General features: G+C 34.9%; 1 protein-coding gene across 1 annotated transcript in view; it reads right to left on the bottom strand.

The window, feature by feature from the left end:
- Positions 1-1082: 1082 nt before the first annotated feature.
- LOC125053966 (fatty acid synthase-like) overlaps positions 1083-19517 on the bottom strand; it is a 29477-nt gene continuing 11042 nt past the window's right edge. Inside the window, exons 15-39 of the mRNA XM_047655602.1 lie at positions 18972-19156; positions 17470-17589; positions 16950-17059; positions 16260-16450; positions 15858-16009; positions 15425-15685; positions 14900-15014; positions 14450-14692; positions 13669-14100; positions 13077-13226; positions 12278-12390; positions 11348-11498; positions 10588-10759; positions 10287-10399; positions 9684-9842; positions 8902-9071; positions 8672-8821; positions 8096-8302; positions 6967-7075; positions 5953-6085; positions 4528-4678; positions 4316-4463; positions 2726-2902; positions 2540-2642; positions 1083-1900 (exon numbers count right to left, since the gene is read on the bottom strand). Coding sequence (XP_047511558.1) covers positions 1344-1900; positions 2540-2642; positions 2726-2902; positions 4316-4463; positions 4528-4678; positions 5953-6085; positions 6967-7075; positions 8096-8302; positions 8672-8821; positions 8902-9071; positions 9684-9842; positions 10287-10399; positions 10588-10759; positions 11348-11498; positions 12278-12390; positions 13077-13226; positions 13669-14100; positions 14450-14692; positions 14900-15014; positions 15425-15685; positions 15858-16009; positions 16260-16450; positions 16950-17059; positions 17470-17589; positions 18972-19156 — 4572 coding nt within the window. The 3' untranslated portion in view covers positions 1083-1343. The remainder of the gene's footprint in view (positions 1901-2539; positions 2643-2725; positions 2903-4315; positions 4464-4527; positions 4679-5952; positions 6086-6966; positions 7076-8095; positions 8303-8671; positions 8822-8901; positions 9072-9683; positions 9843-10286; positions 10400-10587; positions 10760-11347; positions 11499-12277; positions 12391-13076; positions 13227-13668; positions 14101-14449; positions 14693-14899; positions 15015-15424; positions 15686-15857; positions 16010-16259; positions 16451-16949; positions 17060-17469; positions 17590-18971; positions 19157-19517) is intronic.

The following is a 19517-nucleotide window of genomic DNA, read 5'->3' as shown; positions in this document are numbered from 1 at the left end:
GATTGTATGGTTTTATGAAACCACGGTAAAAGTGAAACTTTTTTTCACATTATAGACATTTAACTAAAATTTTTTGGAATAATATTCCATTAAGGGTATAAAAATCGCTTTATCAATCTTAATTTTATACTTGGAATGATAATGGGAAATAATAAAAGTAGACTAAGTCTCCAACTAATATTTTTATTGAACTCTGTGTCTTAGAGAGTACGACATACATAATACTTAATAATTATTTAGATTATATACACATATTAAATAATGGTCTATGCACTACACGGTCAGCTGCTACGAACTATAGGCGCCGCCATATTGGCCTTGGCTGCTATGACGAGCGCCTTTCACTTTATCCCTACTCCGCGACCGACCGTCACGCGACATGCAACACACAGACGAAAAAGTTTGAGACGATGTAATAAAAGTTTCACTTTAATAAATAGATTCCTGTATCTACAAATTGACGTTCGGTGTTTTTAGTTTTCTCATCCAGCAGACGCAAATGAATTTCATATGTTAAGATTTAGAAGTGTTTGCCTGTGTCTAGCTTAAATTTCAGTCCACGACAGTAAACGTCGAGGACGCTGGGAAGAGAGCATTACTTCATAAAGTAACTAGTAAGATCGTAATGAAACGCCCAACCAGGTCATAATTTGAGGGTCGACGTTTACTAATTAATATTTTCAAAAATTATATTGTTTGTAGAAAAAAACGACACTAACAATAGAAAAATTTAGTTTTAATTTTTCAACATATAAAAATGTGGATAGAAGTTGGTATGGTGTTTGTTGCTATGGTTTCGATATTTGTTTTTATATAAAATCTAGCTAACCCGGCAAACGTTGTTTTGCCATGTATATTATTTCTAGGAAACATTTTATAAACATTTACATAAAAATAACTATCTACTAAATTAAATAAATAGGATTTAATCGTAGAGGGGTGAAAGTTAATGGTTGTATGTATTTTTAATGCCACATAATAAAAAAATAAAAACAAAAAAAAAATTAAAAAAAATTCATAACAATCGGTCGAGCCGTCTCGGAGGAGTATGGGAACGAACATTATGGCACGAGAATGTTATATATTAGATAATGGTAACCCTATTAACAAATAATAATATATTTATCCAAATAAATGAGATAGTTGGTTTCAATAGTTTAAGTTTTAAAAGTAATACTCAGTTTCGTGTATATTTGTCTTTATTATATATAAATAATTAATATCAATTCCACATTAATTTTGTATTCTTGGTTAATCATAACTTATATATAAAATTCAATTCTCCATTTATCCCGCTTTAAATTAATTCAAACCAGCAAATGTGTTATTATTTTTACTTAATATTAATAATCTTCACCAGAACTAGCTTTGCAACTGTATGTAAAGCAAAGATTGGTTTTGTTAAAAGCTTGCAGAATTTCCTCATCTAAATGCCTATTAACAATTGCCGTACACTGCAAATCTTTAGTCACATAAGCCAAAGAAGTATTCAGTTCATAAACAATCACAGGTTGTTCAGAATAGTTCTGGAACGAATCACAGGACTCAACTGACATTCTGGACTTCAGAAATATGACCTGAGATTTTAGGGGTGTAACTTGGACTTTGCACCGTCGGATTTGCTTTATCCGGCCATATGCGCACAAGATGTAGTCTCGGCTGTATTGCAAAGATGAAGACACTTTTCCCGTGAGATATTTGATATATGAAGATACTTTTTCCTCCCAGGTGCCTTTTAGCTCAATGTTGAAACTATCATTGCCCAAGTTCATTCGTAGCATATGTTGTATTAATTCATTTTGTAGTTCTTCTTCGCTCTTATATTGGTTAAGAATATGATTGACTTCCGCCAGAACATCTTTAGGTCCTCCACCCAAACAGAATACAGTTCCCTTGAGACCTAATAAAAAAGATTGCCTTTTAATAAAGTAAGTAAATATTGAACTCAAACTCAAAATATCTTTATTCGTATAGGTAAATAAGTACACGTATGAACGTCAAAAAAAAGGGTGCGTGTACTTATGTACGCGCGTAAGAAGTTATACTTCTTTGGCATTACTAAAAATAGTTTTTGATTGCATGCAAATAATTAATTACAATTAAATAATGAAAGACTGGAAAAGGAGTCATTATAGTCAATAAAGTTCAGTTTACATTTGAAAAATTAAATAAATAAATATTTATTATTATTCTCTTACATTAAGTGTAACATAAATTCTATTATTATTCGAATGTTGTTTTTAAATTATGTCCGATGCCGTAGCATCTTCCGTGGGCAACTTCATTCTGTTAATTTTGTGTCACGGTGCGCGCGCATCGTAAAATTTCATTCTCATGAATTTTTCATAACGCGCCTAAAGAAGTATAACTTCAAAAAGTTAAATTCATTGTTTAATTAATTTACATTTACTACCAGTTCGCAAGTGGTGTAGAGCGGGCAAGATGAAAAGATTTCCTTGTACAGTGTATAATATTTTTATCAAATAGGTACTCCAAGAGAGAGCAAAATAAATCATACAGAAATAAAATTTGTGTTTACCATGTTCCTCGAGGATTTTAGCCATTTCTAACGCCACTATGACACCAGTCTCATATCCCAAAAGATAAAAGTGACCGACAGTACCAGTTCTTTTCATCAAAACCTAAAAATAGGATAGCAATGAGTAAACATTTAAAAATATTCTTAACACGTCTTTATCTTGCTATACCTAATAAAACCACAGACCTCAGCAAATCTAGCTGCTAACTCCTGGAGTGTTTCATTTGGATACGTCAAACCAGGTTGGAGTACTAACGCTAATAATTTGAGTCTTTCACATAAAAGTGAGAATCTTCCATTGTGTCCTTCCAGGCCTGGTACCACGCATAAGAACTTTTGGTTTACGTCAAATTCGTCTTGCCCCTGTGTTGTTGAAAATAGTTACATATTAGTTCATACTAAGGCTTGAAGAATTGTTATATTTCATGAAATAAGAAGAATAAGAATTGTCAATATTTAACCATATTTCAAAGTTTAGCCATATTATTAGTGTAGAATTCAATATAGATGTCGCAGCCAACTATCTTATTTAGCCGTTCAATTAACAGCCTAGCCTTTTAACTAAACAGCGCCGTTTAACTAACGGCCTGAAGAAAGATATTCAGCCGTAGTTCATTGAACGGCTAATTAAGGGAGTTGGCTGCGAAATAGTCATAACATTAATTACTAACGAAACACACAAATTAATAATAATTTAAAAATTAGTATTTTTTTTTAGGAACACTAGTAGAAACACACACACAGAAACACACAAATTAATAATAAAAAAAATGTGTGCGTGTACTAGTGTACACACGTAAAAAGTGAAACTTCTTTATGACCTTATTTTTCGAAAAATGATCTACTATATGCAACTTTACAGAAATTGGTTAAATAAAGTTAAATTAGATAAAGTTTAACAAAAGGCTTTTATTATCATAGACATGAATACAAATACAATTATTTCATTTTAACTTATTACTGTACTACTATGTAGTAGTAAGATTATTACAGAATTTCATTAATTGTAATAGAATTATTAGTATTACTATCATTGTTATCGTTATTATATATTTTTGTTACTAATGGCTTCGAATCTCTTCGGATCAACCGTGGTAGGGACAAGAAAAAGATGGCGCGTAACCGAAAAATGTGACAAATGTGTGTAAATTTTTTTTTCCAACGCCGATAAAGAAGATTGACTTCAAAAAGCAACATGGCGCGTAACCTGCTAGAAAATTTCTCCCATACGTCGATAAAGAAGTTTCACTTCAAAAGAAGGCGCGTAACGGAAAAATGTGACGCGTAACGAATAAATGTTACATAATTTTTTTCCAACCCCGATAAAGAAGTTTCACTTCAATAAAAAAAAATAGTAATTTTTTTTCCTTTTAAGAACAAGGTACGTTTTAAGTGTGCAATGTGGTTGTAACCGGTCGTATGCTTAGGAGCAGCTTCCACAGCTCTGGTCATTCTGCCAGAGATCACAACAGCTAGTTTGCACCTCAGTCGCAAAAAAAGAAAAATAATGTAATAATAATAATACTTAGTAGGGAAAATAATAATAGTAAAAATTAGCAGTGTAAGTAAAAAAGTCTTGTGTAAAAGAATATAGTAAATAAAAAAATAAGAAGAAATAGATAAATAAATATTTTTGGGCTGAACACAAACTAGATTTCGTGGAGTTTTTGTTGAGTAACTAGATGTTCTTTATAATTGCAACGAAAATTTTAGCTAAGTATATAATATGACTTTGACATACAAGTCTTTAAACGTTAATAGCAAATACTAACTTACCATATGAATCGATTTCAATAATGTGGGAAGAAAAACCATTTCTGTAGTACCATGAAGTTCATCGGCATCTATCGGTGAGTAAAAACTTGCAAAACCTTCGACCTCCGTAAATGTCAATTCTAAAAGACTTTCTTCAAGTTTCTTGATCCTGAAACAAAACTATATTATAATGTTTCTTAAAGAGACAATTATAATAATGGAACAGAACATACCGGCTTATGGTAAGATCTGGTATCTCCTCTTCAGACAGTATGACGTGATACTTATCGCGCAAGTGAGCTCTCACTGGAATCAGTGCGATTGAGTCCTTGCAGAGCTCCTTAAGAGTTAGGGTATTCATAAGATTTGTTGGTAGATAAAATTCTGAAAACAAAGTATCATCTGTATCGACGAAATAGTTTCTGAATGTTGTCGTAACCTACATCAAAAACTGAACATATTTCTTCCATGATTTCTTTATGGTCTACGTGCCTTTTTGTTTTTTGCGGGACTGGAATCCCGAGCTCCTTTTGAATTCAATTCACTAATTGATTATTCATATATGTAATATGCACACATATGAACGTCAAAAAATAAAATATAATTGCGTCTAATTTTCGATTTCTTGCCAGTTCTCAAATCAAGGGCATAGAACGGAAGAGAAGATCTTAATAATAATAATCTTTATTCGTTATCTCAAAGATTTTACAATAGCTGATAAGTGATTGGGACCTCCTTTTAAGCGCATAAGCACTTGTGTTAGGAGAACCCGCTCTTCCATTACATAGGTGTACTAACTAATTATAATTTAATTTAACACGTATAGCTAAGCTAAGTATTACAATTTTACAATTTACTAAACATAATCTAAGGTTAAAATGTGAATAATGATATATGTGTGTATGTGTATGTGTGTGTGTGTGTTTGTGTGTTTATGAGAATGAATTTTCATGACTGATTGTAGAAGTTGACTATTTACTAGTGTATTATGATTCATGATTACCTACAAAGGCTTCAGTGTCTTCATAGCTAAATGTTTCTAGGATGTTAAGTAGCGACGTTTTACATTCTGGCAATAAACTCTCTGTCACTCTTAATCGCAAAGTTTTTTGTTTTACACAATGTTTGTAAGGAGCTGCAACTGCACCATGTTCCACGTGACATCTTAAGTAATTAATAATAATAAAATAAATTAAAAACAAAGATTTGTCCTCTATCAGCAGCAGACATGGTGAAATAGGAGCGAGCACTTACATTCTCGTGAGAACAACACACAAATACATAGTCGAAATAACTATGACCATCACCATCATACACGAATTCAAGTCCGACCTGTCACCACAAGTAGCACCCGTTCACGAGTATGACGCATGGCCAGCCATCGGCCCCCTCGCCATATTTTAGAGAGACAACCCGATGCATAGACGCCGCCACCTTGGTAGTATACATGCTCTGTGCTACTAAGTAACAGAGGCTGTTATAGTTTTGTTAATATCATCAAACATCAAACAAACATCAACATCAAACGTTTAGTTGTTTAAAAACTGCTCACACTCCATTATAGCATTAAAATCTTAAGATCCTTATAAAATATTTATTGAGTGACCTTTTTTAACGAATATAATCAACAGAAGTACTTAAAGAAGCAAAAGACTTACTAGCAATATTAGCGATTTCTTCTAACAAAGAATTCTCCTTAGGATGCTCATATACCAGAACCACAGGTTCTTTGGAATTCAAACCTTGTTCCAGTACTTTTAGCATTGGCTTTATTGATAATGCACCTTGCTCCTACAAAATATGTTTAAAACCGTAAAGAGTTAAATTATATTATATATACAATGTGACGTGTCAATGTCAACGTGATGAAGATGCAATGACCAGAGCCAAAAGGCTTAAATGGAGATGGACAGGACACCTGCTCAGAGGCCAGAGAGCAAAATGGTCGAAAAAAGTCATCCAATGGACAACTTGCTGCACCACCAAGCGAAAGAGAGGAAGACCATGTGCCCGGTGGGCTGACGACTTTAAAAAAGCCACTGGTCCTCTGTGGCAAAGACTTGCCAGGGATAGGAAGCACTGGATACAGCTGGAGGAGGCCTTTGTGCCACAAAGGCAAGCTGTACAAGAGGACAGCTGTGCTTGTTGAACTTTTTTTTATATACATTTATATTTTGTTCTTTTGTATTAGTTGAAATAAAGGCTTTGAATCTTGAATCTTGAATACAATGTGATTAAAGCTCAAGTTGTTTAAAACGCCCTTATTGCTACTAAGAATTTGGTTTGAAGTAAGTTCGTGAAAACGCATAAATTAAGCAACCTTTATGTTAACTTCGTTCGATCATTCTGATTTATTTCTTTATAGTATTGTGAGTTTCCATTTAAGAGCAGTGTTGGCTTAGTGGCTTCAGCGTTCGACTCTCATCCCTGAGGTCGTAGGTTAGGTCTAGCTGTGCAACAATGGACTTTCTTTTTATGTGCGCAACAACATCGTGAGGAAACCGTATTGCCTTAGACCCGAAAAGTCGATGGCGTGTGTAGGGCACAGGAGCCTGATCACCCACTTGCCTATTAAATTGACAAATGATCATAAAACAGATACAGGAACCTAAATCCCAGAAACAACCTTTTTGTTGCGACTGTGTAGCGACTGATAAAATTCGCAAACTTACCGTTTCAAGTGCTGGTGATTTGATAATTGTCAAGTTTCGATAATGATCAATTGGTGATCTGATTTCGTCATCACTAATATTGTTACCCACATCAATAACGGCAAGGTGTCTGAGTTCAATAAAAAAAATCGCATTATGAGGATTGTTTACATAATTTCAATTGTTTTACTGATATCATTACTGACATTTATGTTTTCAAAATAAGAATATGGAGAAGAAATCGAAATCCTGTGACTCTCCGATAGACTGATACACTCATATAATGCTTATCACCAACGAGAGTATTTAAATCGATAACTCAGATGCGTTTGAAAAAAATTAGGCACACAATGGCGTGCCCTTTTTTTTTATATAGAACGGGGGGCAAACGGGCAGGAGGCTCACCTGATGTTAAGTGATACCGCCGCCCATGGACACTCTCAATGCCAGAGGGCTCACGAGTGCGTTGCCGGCCTTTTAAGAATTGGTACGCTCTTTTCTTGAAGGACCCTAAGTCGAATTGGTTCGGAAATACTTCAGTGGGCAGCTGGTTCCACATAGTGGTGGTGCGCGGCAAAAACTGGCTTGAAAAACGCTCAGTTGTGGAACGGCGGACGTCGAGGTGATACGGGTGGAATTTCGTATTCTGTCTCGACGTCCGATGATGAAATTCAGCTGCAGGTATTAATCCGAACAACTCCTCTGAACACTTTCCATGGTAAATGCGGTAGAAGATGCAGAGTGACCCCACATCTCTACGCAACGCCCAAGGATCAAGCCGCTCGGAGAGGTATTGGTCGTCGATGATTCGAACCGCTCTGCGTTGTATACGGTCAAGTGGAAGGAGCTGGTACTGGGGAGCCCCCGCCCAGAGGTGAGAGCAGTACTCCATGTGGGGCCGAATTTGCGCTTTATATAGTTGCATGCGGTGGCCCGGAGTGAAGCACCGCCTCGCCTTGCTGAGCACACTAAGATTTTTGGAGGCTAATTGAGAGGCCCTTGTGCCTACCAAGAGCGCATTTAAAACGGAACATGAATTTACAAGAGTGCAGGTTGATTGAAAATGCCGGTCACTATCACCATTGCGTCCATGTGCAACGTACACTCTGCATCATAGGTAAAGCCACCTCAGCATGAACAAATCACTTACTTGAGATTTGGGACTAAGTTTTCTACGACTGATACTAAATTGTTTAAATACGTAGTAAGATCAGTGTTCTTCTGTTTACAGACAATCGTGTATATCACCTCGATTTCCCCCAAAACTCTACTTTTTTTAATAAGAATATCACAATAGTTTTTGTTCCAGAGTCCTTGTCTGTCGATTACTGAGTGTACTCCAGCCCCTTGCCACGATCTGGAAACAAACGTTTCCTTTTGAATTTTACTTTTATTTTTTACTTAAGAAAAATAATTCTATTTTTGATTATTATTTTCGGTAAAACAAAAATACATAAATACAAAGCATACAAAAATACATACAACCCTTATTTTTTATTTGTTAATTAAGAAATTGTAACTTGAACTCTGAGGTTTATATAAAGAAAAATCACAGAAAAACCTAAAAGTTTGTAATCCGGAAAACCGAACCGTCTCTAGGGTAGCATAGCAAAATTTTCCATGTTGGTATGTACCAAAAAGATAGGCTAGGCATTAAGGAGAAACTAAGTTCGCGGGGGTAGCTAGTAATAAATATTATTTAAATAATGTTTTACAAAGTCTTTACCTCTGTTTAACGAGGAAGGCGTTAGAATAAGGCGCCTGAATGTACAGTTGTTTAGCCCCTTGTGCGACCAGCCCATCAGCCAGCTGTATCGCCAATACATCGTCGTCTGATATGATCAAATTGCATGATTCAGGTGATATTTGGAGCCTGAAAATTCAAGATAATACGTAATAAACATTTGATAATGTGCTAAATAAAAGCATTAGAGATATAGTATTTATTGTTACTTAGGTTTAACATCAGGAATGGGCTGCTGCATGTCAAGAAGCACTCGTCCGCGATGTCTACTTGCAGCCAAGAGGCGGAAGGCCCGAGAGACGTCACTGGGCGGAAATGATACACGGGATAGAGGACGCACGTAGCCACGCGCTATTCCTTCGGTTACGAGTAATTGCAAGCGCTGGAAATATTATGACTACATCTTGTAGATGTGAAACCAACCTTTCCACGAGTTGTTCAAGGATAGGCGAAGTCACCTATAAGACTGAATCAGTTTCTTATAAGGAATAAAACTCATGACCTGTTGTTGAGTGATATCGCCGCACATGACCAATAACACTGCCTACAGTCTCTGGAATCGTCGAATTGTCGATGGGTATTTCTTTTAAAGTATCATTTTTAATCTCAAAATTCTGTCTCGTAATAAGTACCTAGGTATACATATAAAAATTTAAATTTTCATTAAAATTCTATAGTATGATCTAAACTTCTACTGTTCATTATAACACAGATATTATGCTATCTTTTGAATGTAAAATTCAGTGAGTGCGAAAGGTATGTTAAAATTTTAGTTGAATAATTTGTTAAAATTTAAGTTGAATAATTTGTCAAAATTTAAGTTTAATAATTTGTTAAAATTTAAGTTGGGTAATTTGTTAAAATTTAAGTTTAATAATTTGTTAAAATTTAAGTTGGATAATTTGTTGAAATTTTTGTTGAATAATTTGTTAAAATTTAAGTTGGATAATTTGTTAAAATTTAAGTTGAATAATTTGTTAAAATATCATATCACCTTCATATCATTTTCATTGTCAAAAATACCGCGTAGATCAATGGTGGCATAAGAGCGGCATTTTGTAAAGTGATTCATTCCCAGGATAAAGTTTTCATGTTCGTGTAATAGACTAGCATCGTAATAGACCCCGTATTCGCCCAGACATCTAATTGACACCTGGAAATATACGAAATTTTGTCGCCGAACTTTTTTTTAAAATAAGGTTTGGTCTGGCCAAAAGATTCAATAGCCAAATAATATTTAATAAATGAGTTGTCCAGAAGAAATTAATTTCCAATTCATGTCTTTACTTAACGTGTTATATTTCTGATAATATTTACCCATTCTGGCTAATGTGATCTTATTATAGGATATTTTATTTAATAGGGCTCTTATTTTGGACCAAACCAACGTGGTTTAAAGTTTCTCAAAGTTCTGTTTTTTTATAGAACATGGGGCAAACGGCCAGGCGTTTCATCTGATGTTAAGTGATACCGTCGCCCATGGACACTCTCAATATCAGAGTACTCGCGAGTGCGTTGCCGGAATTTTAAGAATAGCTACGCTCTTTTATTGAAGGACCATAAGTCGAATTGGTTTGGAAATTCTTTCTAAACGTACATTCTTTAACTCCTTATTTGCGCAGCTGATGATGATTTCGCAACCCCTACCGTTCGTAGCTGACATCACCATGTCTCCAAAGGTGTGGTCTCGGGAGTTACCGATATGGTCCTCTGGAAAAAATATATGCTCAAAAAAATTAACGCTTGGACGCTCCAGTACACGTAATCCCTGTTCAATGAAGTATTTTTTAAGTTCCTTAAATACGGTTGTTACATCTTACTATTCTAGTTTTGGGATAATAAATATATTATCAATGGTCATTAGGCCAACAGTTTTGGGTTAATACTTTGTAAAATACCTTTCAACTGAGGGAAGAGTTTTCTAACGAATTGCTTCTTCGCCTGGTCACTGACCGTGGTAAAAACTTCACAGCCAAAGGCAAGTGCAATGGAGATTGTAGCTTGGCCTAATGCTCCTGTTCCACCATGAACTAGAATTCTCATACGAGGTACTAAGCTACTCCTGCTGGTCTGTTAACAATGGTTTTAGTCACATTGTATATAGTTTTAATATACACAAAACACATTTAACGACTCTGAAGCATCTAAAACTTATATCTTTAAATCAAAAACTTGGCGATTAAAAAGAGTGGCGGAGAGTTTATTGCCAGTTCTTCTCTTCCGTTCTACGCCCTTGATTTGAGAACAGGCAGTAAATGTAAAATTAAGCATTTAATGTATATTTCTTTTTTGACGTTCATAAGTGTATATTGGGTTCAAAAGTCTTTGACTTTTGACTGGACTTGTCTAAAACAATAACATGTCCTCTAGCTATCACTGTAACTGCATAGACTTTTTGAAGTTAATATTTTTCTAAAATTTGTATATACGCGCAGAAATATAAGTAACTGGACTAAAAATTATGTGCCTTAATAAGTTTAGTGAAACTTTTTGTTCGTAGTGGTCTCACTAAGAACATGAAGTGGTACCAAACGAAATGCTAATAAATAATGAGAAACATAATGATGCGATTAAGATATATTTGATTTATTCCAGTTATCTTATTTCTTGAAAAAATATAGAATTAAATTAGACTTTACAGTAAGCCAAAGCACCTACCAAGCAGTAGAATGCCAAACAATAAGCCAAAGGCACGGTAGCGGCGTCCTCTAGAGTCCAATGCGCAGGCACAGGCCACAATTGCTCACTCTTGGCTCGCACCATTTTACTCACGGAACCCGATTTAATAATACCCATCACACGGACTCCACTGAAACAGAAATGTCTATTATAAAAGAGGAGAATGAAGAAGAACTCTTGGGATATGATAAACAAACATCTAAGATTCGAAAATTGCTACATAAAATGGATCAAAATGACCTCTATAGTACATATAGTTAGGGTTATGTTACAACCTACCTATATTTATATAAATAAACCATAATTAAACTTATTTTAACCAAATTTTTTTTGCCTGTTTATTTTTACCAGGCGCTGGGGGGAATTGTAATAACATTGTTCGATATCTTAATTCCATGATAGGTACAGCATGGAGGATGGAAAACCTAGGAAGAAGCAAAATATGAACTATGAAATAATCGATAATTCATATATACAATAGGATAGGTGACCAGCCATTCTGACGTCAGAATGGACGGTCACTAAAATTGTTGTGGTTCTCCCAAGATACTAAGGAAGCAATTGTCTTGTAGTAGGAATCAAATAGAAGCAATTGGGAAGTAATTTTTAAACGACATTTTAACCTTTTACACGACTAGTGACCGGCCATTCTGACGCTAACTGATTTTTTGTCAACGCAACCCTCTTAAGGTCTGATACATCCACAGAATCGTTGCCTACGAAGTGGGAAACGAAAGAGAGGCTGGCAGAAAAGAAGATTTGAGGATGATATAAAAAAAATAACGGGTCCAATGTAATCCACTAGAGAACGCCAAGATTGGACAAATATAGAAGAAACCTTTGTCTAATGACAAACTGTGATTTAATAAATACTACTTGTATATTAATCAACGTTTAAATTTATCATACTTTTCAGTCACACCACTAAAGTCCATTCCAAACGTTAGGTCCGAATTGAAATCAACAGGTATCGCCCCCATGCACCTTTTTGCATCGAGGCTATTCAATGTAGAATAGTGTACCTGTTAACAATAAATAAACGCTATATAATAATAATAATTATTATTATTATTTCTTCTCTCACATATACATTATACATATAAGGTTATTATGATTAAGCTAAGATGATAAAATTAAGAAGTGTATGTGAGACTGGTCTCTGTAACAGGAGACCTTAGTGACAGATAGCCAGCCTCTCCACCACCGGACCGGAACACATACAATCAGGTCATTGTCATAAGATACAATAGAAGAAAATAAGTAAGTGCTAAAAGAAAACATTGCAAACGGAGTCGTAAAAATAAATTTGAGGTGTGTGTGTGTGTGTGCGTGAGTGGGTGTGTATATGTGTGGGGGAGTGGGTGTCTTACAGAGTAACAGTTATTAAATCTTGTTTCATCATAACTCAACGTCTTCGGCCAAGTAGTAACCATTTTTTACATTCATATTTAGATAGTGGGTAAATGTTAATTTTTTCATTGAATTTATTATACAAGTAACAGCCTAGGAAACCAAAGAATCTTTGGGAGAAAGAAGTTGTCCATTGTTAACATTAACTTTATATTTAATATTTACTAAGCTTTTGAGAAAAAAATCATTCAATTTGAATCATCGTTTAACTTTTCATTTGACTTTATTGAAATACAGTATCCTGAGTAGAGATTTTTTGCGATAAAAGGCAATGAGTTTGATTTAATTTTATACACACCTCTACATCAATCCCTGCTCCCGAAAGCTCAGGGGCTTCAACCCAGCTCAATGAATCGATGTCTCCAATATTAGAGGTCTGGAGTATTGCATTTCTCGTGCATTGCGATTGGCTTTCTACCGGCAGGTAGTATTTGCCTCCCAGGACGTCCTAGACGAACAAATCAAATCAAATAGACATTATAGTAATGTTATAGTTAATATTATAATTATAATAGTTTTAATTACACGCAGTGTGCTGTTTTACACCACTCTGACAGTAGATCCAATTATATCACAATAGTAAGTGAGGATAAAAAATAAAAAAAATCAGTGGCGCTACAACCTCTTTAGACCTTGGCCACAGATTTTTGAATCTGTTTCATGATCAGTTTTAAATCTAATAGGCAAGTAGGTGATCAGCCTCCAGTGCCTGACACACGCCGTCGACTTTTTAGGTCTAAGACATGTCGGTTTCCTCACGATGGTTTCCTCACGATGTTTTCCTTCACCGTTCGAGCAAATGTTAAATGCGCACATAGAAAGAAAGTCCATTGGTGCTGAATAAAAATTTAATTTAAAAATAACAATATAATAAATCAATAAAAACTTACATGATCCAATGTATTGAAAGTTAGATTTAGAGATGGTAGATTTCTCAAACTCTTTTCATTCAAAATTTGGTTTAGTTCAATCAAGAATATATTTTTATCGTTTCCGACGCTCACATTCCTTCGTTGTTGTACTAACTGTTTTAACTCTGAGATATATGGATATGTGGATACTATAACGAGGTTATGATTAGGAGGAAGTTGGGAAAGCCTGGTGTTTACTAAAGCAATATCCTTAGTAGACTGAACAGCGATTGTGCTAGAAATGGAACAGGATGGGGTTGGGCGCCAACGCAGCAGTTGGATTTTAGCATTAAAAGTGCTGTGCATTGACAATGGGCTGTAGAGAGAAGCCAATCTTTGTTTTGGTTCCGAGAATTCCTTGTTTATGATAAAGAAACCACGTGGAAGGATGTTATGTAGGGTTTCTGTCATCTGAAAACAAAACACATCTGGTTGTACAAAAAATTGTTTCATTAAGTATATTTGCCATTTTTTTTAAGAAAAAGTTGTTTTGGTTTGTTTTTATTTATTTTAGTTCTTCGGTAACACTTGCAATGCAGAAACATAGTACAATTAACATAATTAAATGAAATGAAGGGCAACTGGAGGCCTTATCGCTTTCGAGCGATCTCTTCCAGTGATTCTTCTTCTTTCTCTCTCATCTATTTTTGTTTTAGTTACACACTAAACTCACTAGTATAACTACTTAAATGTTAAACTAAAATATTGTAATATTTTGGTCTCCCTAACTTAAATTTCTAACCACTTTTAAAATACTTACAGATTCCTGGATTGATAGGTCAGATAGAAGCAATACATGAAATTGGTTTTCAATATGGGTGAGTTTGTTAAGAGTACTCTTTTCTACACATGCAAGGTTTACTTTGACCCCCGGAATCTCTCGAGTAATGGCTTTTAATTGACCAAACTTAGGGCCGGCCTCGTCAACAACTAATGCGTGTATTGTGCTTTTGTTTAAATTTTCAGCTATTATTTGGAAGAACACTGAAAGCGCGGATGTTTCCTGTAATAATTATACATTTTAATGTACCTATAAAGAAATAGAAAGATAGCTACTTTTTTTGCTCCCTCAACGTAGAACAAAAGATTCGGTTTAATTTAGTACAAATATAAATTAAGATCTATAGATCCATAAATTTCAAAGCTCAATTTATCTAATGGTGATATAACTATATGTCTTTTCATTTATTAAATAGGATAAAAAACTCACATTACTTATTCCCTCAGGGAAATGAGGCACAAATTTGTTTACTTTTAAAGAAACATTCCCGTTGCTCGCTTGGAGAGAACGGAATCTGACATTATGAAGTGATACTCCAGGACACCTGTTAAATTAAACATTTTCTCTCTTATTTTTTCTTTAATAGTAAGGTTCTATCATTACATGAGAATCTTTGTTTTGGCATGAATAACTTTTCACTCGTCACATTTCTACTTTGATTTCGTGGATAAGCAAGTTAGTCTAGGCGTAATCTTCTGTGCCTTCAATTATTGATTGGCTGGGAATCCAAGTTTAGGCACCCTTTCCTTATCTTTTATTATAGAACGGGGGCAAACGGGGCTGATGTTCAGCGATACCGCCCCCCATGGACACTCTTAGTTCCAGATGGCTGGCGAGTGCGTTGACGTTTAAAGAATTGGTTTTCTTTTCGTGAACAACCCTAAGGTCATTTTAATCCTATAAACAAGACAAACTGATGGAGATAAAGCAGAAGAAAATCACTTCAATTCTTACCAGGAAACGTCTAGGGTATCCGAAACATAACCATCAACCAGAACTGCATTGTTATTATTAATTTTATCCATCTCAATATTACTTAGTTCTTTTACATTCAGGTCAATTTGACGGATGTAATCCAACTCAGAAACACCCGATCTTTGCTGTAGCATAGTTAATTGAAGTAAGCCGTCAATCAGCGTCACCCAATTATTTTTCCAGAGTATTTTAGCTTGATTAAAGGATGTGGCCGCATTTTTGATGCTTAAAAAGTCTCCGCTGAAGGTATAATATGATAAATTATTAAAAAAGCTCAAATTTTTATGGTGATTATTATGATTATATTATACTTATTGTTTATAATATAAATACTTATTTATAAAACACATTTAACAATTTTAGTTTAACCTATGTGGCATTCGAAATGAATGTAGTAATGATTATTCCTTACGAGAAATTATATTCCTTGGTCTTCAATAGTTTGGAGACATCCTCCAACGTTAAAATTAATTCTTCATTAGTGTCTGTTGGCTGATTAAACACCCCTTTTTCATATTTCCGAATTATATACCCAGATATAATTTCTGAATTATCTGTAGTTACCTGAAGAATAACAAAAATTAGACGCAGATACAGACCACGTGTTCCCCATGACCACTACCACCTCCTTCAATTAATTACAATGGGGCAAATCCAGGGTAAAAGGCGTGTTAGTAGAAGGAAAAAATCATGGCTTCGCAACGTTAGGGAGTGGACCGTTGCTGCATCTGGCACTGGACATGACTCTTCAAGAGATTGACGACCAACCTCCAGTAATGGAGAGGTCACTAGAAGAATACTTCAAAACTGTTACCTCAAACCTTCCAGTATCACGATGCAAACTGACATTCAGGCGTAACTGATGCTGCTCGTGCAACAAAGGTTGTACTTTGAAGTGAACATCCTGGAATCTTACTGATATATGCTGTCGCTCCATCCCATATACCATAGACAGAGTATCCCACACGCACATAAGCGCTGCCGCATATGGATACACGTTTACACCTAGAAAATCAACTGCTGCTTTATGAGTTTATGGTAAAAAAGAACGCGTTAGAAGTTATACTTCTTGGCGTAACAAGATAAAAATCTTATTCAACTTTTATCTTTCGCCTTATTCTACGTTTGTATAAAAACGACACTAACAATAGAAAAAAAATACCCTCATTATTTTTCCCTAAAGCACCAAAAGAAGTATAACTTCAAAAAAACTAAAAGGTTGACTAAAGCTAACTTCAGGGTGTCGATTTCTTGTGACGGTGTGCGCCCGCATCGTAAAACTTTACTCTCATGTTTCCCTCGCGCCAAAACTAGTAGGTATAACTTCAAAAAAGCACTATCAGCCATATAAAAAATAGGCACTGATGTCATATTATCTTAATGAATAATAAGAACAGATAAGTTATAATTATGTATTGTCAAACTTGATGGTCTTAATACCATAGTATTAGGTGCTTATATCCCATAGGATATAAGCACCTTGCCTTTAAAAATTGACACAAACCTTTCACAACATGCCCTCGGAGGTATTTATGTTCATCGTCATGAATGGAAATGACGAAACGGCACGCGGCTGCATTCTTACGATTTTCCATCTTGAATAGGGGTAGTGGCCTGGAACAGTTGCTTATCTTATACATAAAATTCTCGTGTCTCAATGTACTCCTCCGTACACTTAGGTTGGTTGCAAATTTTATACGTGATATGAAATATTATATCGAAAACTTCCCCAAGTTTGCAGAACTTTTGGAATTTTTTTCACGACCAAAACTTATTTTTAACAATGTTCCGGACCGCAGAGCAGGTTGCAAAATTTTATAGTTTGTTTTAATACCACTCCCGACCTTACATCAAAATTTGAAAACTTTTGGAATTATAATGAATTAATTGTCTTGACTGACTGGACTATATGTAAGTTTTTATGCATTAAATGTTACATTATTGCCAATACTAAATACATATCGCTCACGAATGAATCATACGCTTAATATTAAACTATAATTACTTGGTATAAATAGACTAACCAAGTCTCAGATTGTGCCCACTCAACATGGTGTGCGAGCATTGGGGTGCCAGTGGATACAGGAAACACGATTTTCGGATATAATTCTTGAATCTTAGGGTGGTAGCCTTCCATATAAATCCTGTTAAAATAAGGACAAATAAATAAAAGTAACCGTCTAACTTTAGAGCTTCCTCTGGGTTAGTGGTCGATATTTAAACAGCCGGTATTTTTAATTTATATAACATACTAGCGGCCCGTCCCGGATTCGCACGGGTGGAATTTTTTTGTAGATATTGACACGACTCGTGTGTATTCGATATACGACTCTACGACATTCCGACTCTTTAATATTGTGGAACATTTTTTTTCTTATCATCAATAGTTTTCGCAGCGCATGCGATGAAAGAAATTTTAGGGCGTGACCAAACAGGGCGTGCAAGGTGCGCGGCAGCAACATGCGGCATTCGTAGGACCCAACGAATGCTCAATGCGAATTAGGAATGCTCGATGATCATCAATGTTGAAAGCAAAAACATTAATGTTTTTACATCGATGTTGCTATACGAAAAATATCGTAACATCGATGTTAACGGACTCGAACATCAATGTTAGCTCACGGCCTCAGTACGACAAATCTAACTTACGAAAAAATTTAAGTCTTCTATGAAAGCATCCACAAATCAGGTTTATTAAATTTCTGAACGCGTATTCATTTACTGCGCACCGGTCGTACACTACGTTCGTTCTTCGTAGTCTCGCTCGCTCTTTCTCTCTCACTTCCTTACTACTCTTTATTAACAAAGAAATATATTAAAAGGTTCTTCTTATGATATTGATGTCAATATCGATGTTTTTCTAATATCGATCATCCCTAATGCGAAAGCACCTGAACACAATAAAGGGCGCGGCACTTGGGCGAGCTCGAATGCCACACTACATTTGGTCACGCCCTATAGGCATTTTTTTACACATTGGGTAACATTATTGTAATGTAATTAAAATTATTGCCTATTTTAGATTAGATTAATTATTGTAATTTTAGGGATCCATATTTTTTTCTTGCAGGTAAAATAGTACTAATCAGTGATAATGTAGCATTTAACTGGCGAAAGAATTTTAGAATCGGTCAAGTACTTTATGAGCCATTTCGTTGCAAACAAACTTACATACAAATATATTCCCCTTTATAATGTTAGTATAGATTATATACAGATAGTAAAATTAGTTTGTCTCTTACTTTAATCCAATTTTAAATTTTAAGATTGATTTATTTATTAGTAATCTTACAGCTTACATACATATTATGAAACAAAACACTTAGACAATATACAAACCCAAAACAGATTCCATAGCTAAACCAAATATTATATATGAAACTGAAAACATAAGTACATAAATATACAAAATGAAGAAAAAGAAAACTGAAATTAAACATTAAAAGATTGTCTCTTTTTTACAAAGTATATTTAAATTATTATTTAAGTAAGAGCATAATTCAGCATCAATACAAGTCATACTCACTGTCCAATCGCTTCTAATAAAAACCTCGCATTGTCTGGGTGTCCTCGGCGGGTAAGGGAAATGTTCTGGCAACTATCGGGTAAGGATCTCTTGAGAATGGCTTGGAGTAGCCCGTGAGGAGCTATTTCTATGAGCACAGCGTTAGCGGGAATATGGCGAGATGTCTCTTCGAAAAGGACCGGATTCTGTAGAAAAAATATATAATGATGGAGATTTACGCCGGCAAAGGAAAGTTGTATATGTTACTGTAAAAGCTCGAACTGCAGTAAATCCTAAGATATTCCAGTAAAACCTAAGATCTACCAATTCCTAATGGTAAATGTCCCAAAATCTTTGCGATTCGAACTCTTACCACCATTCCGTTCGTAAATCTTAGGATTTACATTAACGGCACGGTAAATGTTGAAAAATAAAATAATTATTAAGTTAGACTAGCTTATGTAAACATTATGTTTGTATTTCGTTGTTAAATTCCAAATAGAGAACTACTGATTCAGTTAGATAGATATGATAGAGATTGAGATATTCAGAGATATACGTTAAGTG

Source organism: Pieris napi, chromosome 11, assembly GCF_905475465.1.
Source record: "Pieris napi chromosome 11, ilPieNapi1.2, whole genome shotgun sequence".
Classification (NCBI taxonomy): Eukaryota; Metazoa; Arthropoda; class Insecta; order Lepidoptera; family Pieridae; genus Pieris; species Pieris napi.
The sequence above is the reverse complement of the archived record's forward strand: the minus strand, read 5'-3'. Positions and strand labels throughout refer to the sequence as shown.